This window comes from Oncorhynchus kisutch, linkage group LG28 (assembly GCF_002021735.2).
Source record: "Oncorhynchus kisutch isolate 150728-3 linkage group LG28, Okis_V2, whole genome shotgun sequence".
In the NCBI taxonomy this organism is placed as follows: Eukaryota; Metazoa; Chordata; class Actinopteri; order Salmoniformes; family Salmonidae; genus Oncorhynchus; species Oncorhynchus kisutch.
In genome coordinates this window covers 9,995,673-10,002,759 of record NC_034201.2, presented here as the reverse complement: position 1 = coordinate 10,002,759, position 7,087 = coordinate 9,995,673, and the positions used below count along the sequence as shown (strand labels likewise).

At 41.6% G+C, this 7,087-nt stretch overlaps 1 protein-coding gene across 2 annotated transcripts; it reads left to right on the top strand.

Annotated features, from left to right (window-relative positions):
* The first annotated feature begins 3,536 nt into the window (after positions 1-3,536).
* Positions 3,537-6,145, top strand: LOC109872840 (P2Y purinoceptor 14-like). 2 transcript variants are annotated; one of them, XM_020464201.2, is made up of 3 exons: positions 3,537-3,729; positions 4,020-4,258; positions 4,516-6,145. In XM_020464201.2, exon 3 carries the CDS (start codon positions 4,566-4,568, stop codon positions 5,571-5,573), a length of 1,008 nt encoding a protein of 335 aa, XP_020319790.1. In that variant the 5' UTR covers positions 3,537-3,729; positions 4,020-4,258; positions 4,516-4,565; the 3' UTR covers positions 5,574-6,145. The 2 variants fall into 2 exon arrangements, with proteins under 2 accessions (XP_020319790.1, XP_031664515.1); XM_031808655.1 differs by having other exon boundaries at positions 4,481-6,145.
* Positions 6,146-7,087: the final 942 nt, after the last annotated feature.

Below are 7,087 nucleotides of genomic sequence, written 5' to 3'. Positions count from 1 at the left end.
ATTGTCTAAGATTACAAATGATAAATGCCTCCCGATGCCAATGCATCCAGAATTTCAGAAGACGAATGTGCAGAGAAACATTTCTTAAAACACCTTGATATATGAGGTGGCTTCACCTCTTCTGAATGAACTGAGAAGCAAAGTTGCAATGCACCCTCGATAACAGACTTATCTGATTACTTAATTCTGCGATAGGTGGCTTGGAGTTTTAGCATGTGGGTTGTGAAAGTGTGCTTTTGCAGGCTGCTAAAGCATATAATTTCCTGTTCTATAAGTTTGTTTTTCAATGTGGTTTGATAATTCAGTATAAAGTTCAAGCTGCATTACTCCAAAAGTGAAATGCTGAATTCTTCCATTTACCATCCTCTTTAACTGGAAATATGTGTGTCACGAACCAGCCAATACAGTAATGTACCGTCAGCAGAATCAAGCCCCACACACAGGTTGTTGACTCTCTGACCTGTGTCACGAACCAGCTAATACAGTAATGTACCGTCAGCAGAATCAAGCCCCCCACACAGGTTGTTGACTCTCTGACCTGTGTCACGAACCAGCTAATACAGTAATGTACCGTCAGCAGAATCAAGCCCCACACAGGTTGTTGACTCTCTGACCTGTGTCACGAACCAGCCAATACAGTAATGTACCGTCAGCAGAATCAAGCCCCACACAGGTTGTTGACTCTCTGACCTGTGTCACGAACCAGCCAATACAGTAATGTACCGTCAGCAGAATCAAGCCCCACACACAGGTTGTTGACTCTCTGACCTGTGTCACGAACCAGCTAATACAGTAATGTACCGTCAGCAGAATCAAGCCCCACACACACAGGTTGTTGACTCTCTGACCTGTGTCACGAACCGGCTAATACAGTAATGTACCGTCAGCAGAATCAAGCCCCACACACACAGGTTGTTGACTCTCTGACCTGTGTCACGAACCGGCTCGAAGTTCTTAACAAAAAGGGAGACAATGTGGAGATAAGGAATAACATAATATATTTATAAACTGAAGTAAACTAAATACAAATAACAATGGTGTGTGTCTGTAGTCAGTAATCAGTAGTGTAAGTGAGTGATTGCGTGCATAAATGTGATAATGAGGGGCGTTGAACGGTGCCAACGCAAACAAACAAAACAGACACAAAAAGGCCACAACCAAAATCTTTCAGTGTGTCTGCATGGAGAGAGTCTCCTCAATGAATGGGGAAGAGGTGTATTTATCCTGGGACACACTCGAGCCCAGGTGTGTTCTTGGGTCATTAGCTGACGACCCTCTCGGCTCCGCACACCGACATCTTATTCAGCATTATGAGAACACAGAGACACGTTGGTAAGGATTAACTGAGCTGGGCTTGGGTCATTGATAAGTAATTGTCTCAACGCAGCCTTATACTGCTGTGAAAGGATCCAGGAACTCAAATGATTTGGGTGGATCCCATCCTCCTAATAAAACAAGCTTTTTTCCCAGGATGGTCACTGTAGGGCCAAGAGTTTTTCAAAAAGTTTTTCCTGATGAAACACATAATTGGGTCATGTGAAAAGAGTGCCTTATATATTTTCTGTAAGGTTAGTGTGGTGAGGGGTCTGAGGTTTTTTCTTGACAGGAAGTGAGACTATCTTGAACACATCCTGCTGCTACATCCTGTAGCAAGACACTAAAGAGTCATAGATTAGTTTCTAATGATATACAGTGCATTCGGAAAGTATTCAGACTGCCTTAAATAAAATATTAATATAAGGCCCCCCAGTTGACAGTGCATGTCAGAGCAAAAACCAAGCCATGAGGTCAAAGTAATTGTCCGTAGAGCTCCTAAATAGGATTGTGTCGAGGCACAGATCTGGGAAGGGTACCAAAACATTTCTGGAGCATTGAAGGTTCCCAAGAACACAGTGACCTCCATCATTCTTAAATGGAAGAAGTTTGGAACCACCAAGACTCTTCCTAGAGCTGGCCGCCAGGCCAAACTGAGCATTCGGGGAGAAGGGCCTTGGTGAGGGAGGTGAGCAAGAACCTGATAGTCACTCTGACAGTGCTCCAGAGTTCCTCTGTGAAGATGGAAGAACCTTCCAGAAGGACCACCATCTATAGAGCACCATGAGAAACAAGAATCTCTGGTCTGATGAAACCAAATTGAACTCTTTGACCTGAATGCCAAGTATCGCATCTGGAGGAAACCTGACACCATCACTTCGTAAAATATGGTGGTGGCAGCATCATGCTGTGGGGATGTTTTTCAACTGCAGGGACTGGGAAACTAGTCAGGATCGAGAGAAAGATGAACGGAGCAAAGTACAGAGAGATCTTTGATGAAAACCTGCTCCAGAGCTCTCAGGACCTCAGACTGGGGTGAAGGTTCACCTTCCAACAGGACAATGATCTTAAGCACACAGCCAAGACAACGCAGGAGTGGCTTCGGGACAAGTCTCTGAATGTTCTTGAGTGGCCCAGCCAGAATCCGTACTTGAACCCGATCAAATATCTCTAGAGAGACCTGAAAATGACTGTGCAGCGACGCTCCCCATCCAGCCTGACAAAGCTTGAGAGGAACTGCAGAAAAGAATGTGAGAAACTCTCAAGCTTGTAGTGTCATACCCAAGAAGACACTAGGCTGTAATCGCTGCCAAAGGTGCTTCAACAAAGTACTAAGTAAAGGGTCTGAATACTTATGTAAATGTTTTTTATTTGTGATTAATTTGCAATATTATCTAAAAACCTGTTTTTGCTTTGTCGTTATAGGGTATTGTATTGATGAGAGAAAAAAACGATTGAATCAATTTTAGAACAAGGCTATAATGTAACAAAATGTGGAAAAAGTGAAGGGGTCTGAATATTTTCCTAATGCCCTGTAGATTGAATACAAAACCTCCACTTGTTTTCTTGCTAACTAAAAACTCAGAGAGTGGATGGAATGGGAGTGGTTGTCTCCATAGGACTCCAAAAGTGCACATGGCAGTTAACTGCAAGTTGTTTTTAAATGACGAACCAGATAAATTATGTTTTTTGGTCAAGAAAGGATAATAAACCTTCATCATTCATTATGTCCGAAAGTTTATGAATTCCTTGTTCAGGCAATTGTTCAAAAATAAGAGGTATCCAGGTCTGTATTGAGTGGGCGGTGATTGGTCCAAACTGAGTACGGCAAAACTTAGGAGATAAGGCAGAGAATAGTAACATATTTTAATGTAAATGGTGCCACTGTATTTTCCTCTAGGTCCAACGAAGGAAGACATTTTTCTTGATAAAACCATTTCTTAAATGCACTAGAGACAAAGCATATAACTGTCACGTCCTGACCTTAGTTCCTTTTTTATGTCTCTATTTTGGTTTGGTCAGGGCGTGAGTTGGGGTGGGCATTCTATGTGGTTCATTCTATGTTTTGTTCTGTGTGGTGTATTTCTATGTGTTTGGCCTGGTATGGTTCCCAATCAGAGGCAGCTGTCAATAGTTGTCTCTGATTGAGAACCATACTTAGGTAGCCTGTTCCCACCTGTGTTTGTGGGTAGTTGTTTTCTGTCTCTGCACCAGACAGAACTGTTTCGTGTTGGTCTATTTTTTTGTTATTTTGTCTTAGTGTTCTGAGTTAAAATAAATATTAACATGGACACTTACCACTTTGCATTTTGGTCCGATCTTGACTACTCCTCATCAGATGAAGAGGATTGTTACAATAACCTGAAGTTGAGTAAACCTAGACCCCCCCCAAGACCTTTGGGTTGCTGGAGTGTGGTAATTTACATTTTGTGACGTTTCCCTTTCTGTATCAAATTCAAAACTGAACTTTGAATCTTTTCCCAGTACCCTAATGGCGTGGGCAAATTAAAAGTAATGCAAGAAGTAATCATCTAGTTTTCCAAAAGTATCTGTAATCTGATTACAATATTTATTGTCTTCACAATGCTTGTTTGTACTCCATAGACCCAGGAGCAGTACATCATAACCTCATATAGTCCCCAAAACAATGAAGTCAAGACAATGTTGGTTTTTCTTTCAAATATTAATCCTCCTCATCTATCTAGAGATCAACGTCGTGACAGGGCCCTCAGAACTGTCTGTCTCATTTTCCCTTCGCTGAAAGCTTTGCGATTGAGGAAGCATACATCAGCTGTCTTAACAGGGATGATTTGATGGTTGAATCACGTCACATCTCAGTATTTCCTTGATGGGACAGGGTTCTGTCAAAAGCACTGCTCATGCACAGGAACTCATTCATTTCAGTCTGAGACTGAGTGGAGTGGAGGGCAGAGCAGCTACCCATGTAAGTTCTTGTTTTCTGGTTGTAATAACATGGCTTGATAGTTTATTCCGACTTCAATCAACACAGCATAATATAACAAATATTGCAACTTTCATACAGTTTGTTTGTTTCATTTGATTATACTTTTTCTTACATTGAAAGAAAAAAATTGTATGCATGGTGTTTATAAAACACTATCTTTGAAATATATGGGTTTTAAATGAAACTTTTGCCTTTCTTTAGTTGATTGATCAGCATGTGTCGTCCGTGTGATTCAGCTTGTGTCTCGGCCTTTGGGACTAGATCGAATACCACCGTCAGTGGGACGATGATGGAACTAGGAGTTAACACCAGCAGGGTTGATGTAAACGGCAACTGTGAGATCCATGACGGCATCCTGTCTCCTGCCTTACCCATTCTCTACTCAATAATCTGCTTCTTCGGTCTGGTCAGCAACACCATGACCATATTTGTGTTCTTCCTGAAGAAGCACTCCAACTCATCTATGGCTGTGTACCTGAGACACCTGGCCATAGCTGACTTCCTGTTGGTGCTGTGTCTGCCTATGCGGGTCTATTACCACAACAGCCAGGGCCCCTTCTACATCTGCAAGGTGCTGGGCATCTTTTTCTACGTCAACATGTATGCCAGCATTCTGTTCCTCAGCCTGATCAGTCTGGATCGCTACCTGAAGATCATCAAGCCTGTGTGGGTCCTGAGAATCCACAGGGTGCGGTGGAGCCACCGGGCGTCCTTCTCGGTGTGGGCAAGCCTGATCCTGGGCATGTCTCTGTTCTTCCTCAGGAATGACAGGCAGCAACCCTGTGACAAGATCTGCTTCCACTTCCACCATAAAGGTCTCCTGGGGGGCCTGGCCAATCTCACCATGGTGGCCTTCTTCTGTGCCACCTTCATCCTCTTCCTCTGCTTCTACGCCAGCATAACCACCAAGGTGAGGACCATGTCCTTAGGGAACCTGGACCCCAAGGCCCAGCGGAAGAAGAGCAGGGTGGTCCGGAAGACTTTTGTGGTGCCGGTGATCTTCACACTGTGCTTCCTGCCATACCACCTGGTGCGAGTGCCCTACGTGCTGGCCCAAATGGATCTGATTCAGGCCCTGGACAGTAAGCAGATTCTTCACATCCTCAATGAGCTCACTCTGCTCCTGTCTTCCCTCAACAGCTGTCTGGACCCCATAATCTACTACTTCCTGTCTTGCACCTATAGGAGGACTATCCTCTGTGCCCTGCAGGGGCAGTTCAAGACCATGTATGCTGTTAACAGTAGACGCAACAGTAGACGCATCAGTATTAATCAATCTTTTACAGAGATATAGAGCTATCTAAGGCAGGGAGTTTTTAACATTTTGCACAATGGGGTTAAACATCTATTTAGATTAGTAACTGAGAAATGATGTATAATAATGTACAATACATGTTAATCCTGTTGATACTATTGACTCTATAAAATAAAGTATAGAAGGGTATTATTGAATGTACATTATGAAAGATTAATATATATATATATGAACTCTTGTTATCAAGTTCTTACTGGCCTTTGTAGATATAATTGTTGGTCCAGTAAGAATGGTGTTTGTACAGATACTTATACAGTCTGTTATTTGAGTATATTACTCACACTTATGGTGACCTTAGGTTGTCATGGTTAAAAGGGCATTATAAACCAGGTGGTTCGAGCCCTGACTGGTGATGCTGATTGGCTGAAAGCCGTGGTATTCCACGGATATGTCCCCCAAAAAAGGTTTATTGTCACAACCTCTGTCTGAAAATGTACGAATTCGATGAAGTACTAACAAAAGCTGTAATGGCCATGTTGTGTCAGTCTTGTACACTTTTTAAAATATGTTTTTCTGCCATGAGATCAATAAATGTATATTTCCACACAATAGAGAGCCTTGCAGTCTATTTATGTGGATATTTGCCTTTTATAGTTGCAAAAGTTAAGTACTGATTAAGTTCACCAAAGTTAATTTCATTTGATGTTCATGAGGGATTGTCTCATAACACTCAGACTTTTATTTTCTTGCTTTCAAAACATTTCTATTAAATGTATATTAAATGATAATAGAGTACTGATCAATTTAAGTAAGCATGTGAGTAGTATTTATAGAAGAGGCTGTATATTATCAAACTTTTAAGTAGTCTAATCCAATCAGTGTCAGGATTCACTTAGTTATTCAGTAATTTATCAAATAAATGATGGGTTGAATTATTTAGTTTTATCACCTACTGCACAAAAACAGGCTGGGCTTCGACTAACAGCATAGATTGATCACAGATTGATCACAGAGAAGCGGAGGAGCAGAGGAAAGAGTGAAATACCTGTTGTTCAAAGCCAGAAGCTCACTTTGATGATATCACTGTCACTGGTGGATGATCAGCAGCCTTTCATTAAAGAGAACAAAGCCATTTCCAGTCTTTATCTTGGATAAATACTGTTTGGTGCGTATTTAGGCTTATTGCATTTGGATGAGTTGACCTTGCCGTACAATACCTGAAGTAACAATGTCCATAGCTGACAAACATATTTTTTTTGTCGTTTGTATAATAGCTTGTAAATGATCCTTTGTCTGACATTTCAAACCGATTCTTATCCTTTTTAATCAAGGCAGTGCACAGACCTTTCAGGGGGCAGGTGCTCAAAATAAAAACACTTTCATAATTCATATCTTGATATTCCTAAAATATCAACTGCCTCTGTAGCGATGTATTTTTATTTTGAAGAAAAGGGCTATTTATTTGTACAATACACTCATTACAAATTGTAAGCCTCCTAAAGACATGATTGACATGGGAAAGAGGGTGGGCTTTCAGCTTGTCATTGTTGATA

Coding starts and splice junctions, on each gene's coding strand:
- LOC109872840 (XM_031808655.1), top strand. CDS start 4,494: ATGTGTCGTCCGTGTGATTCAGCTTGTGTCTCGGCCTTTGGGACTAGA.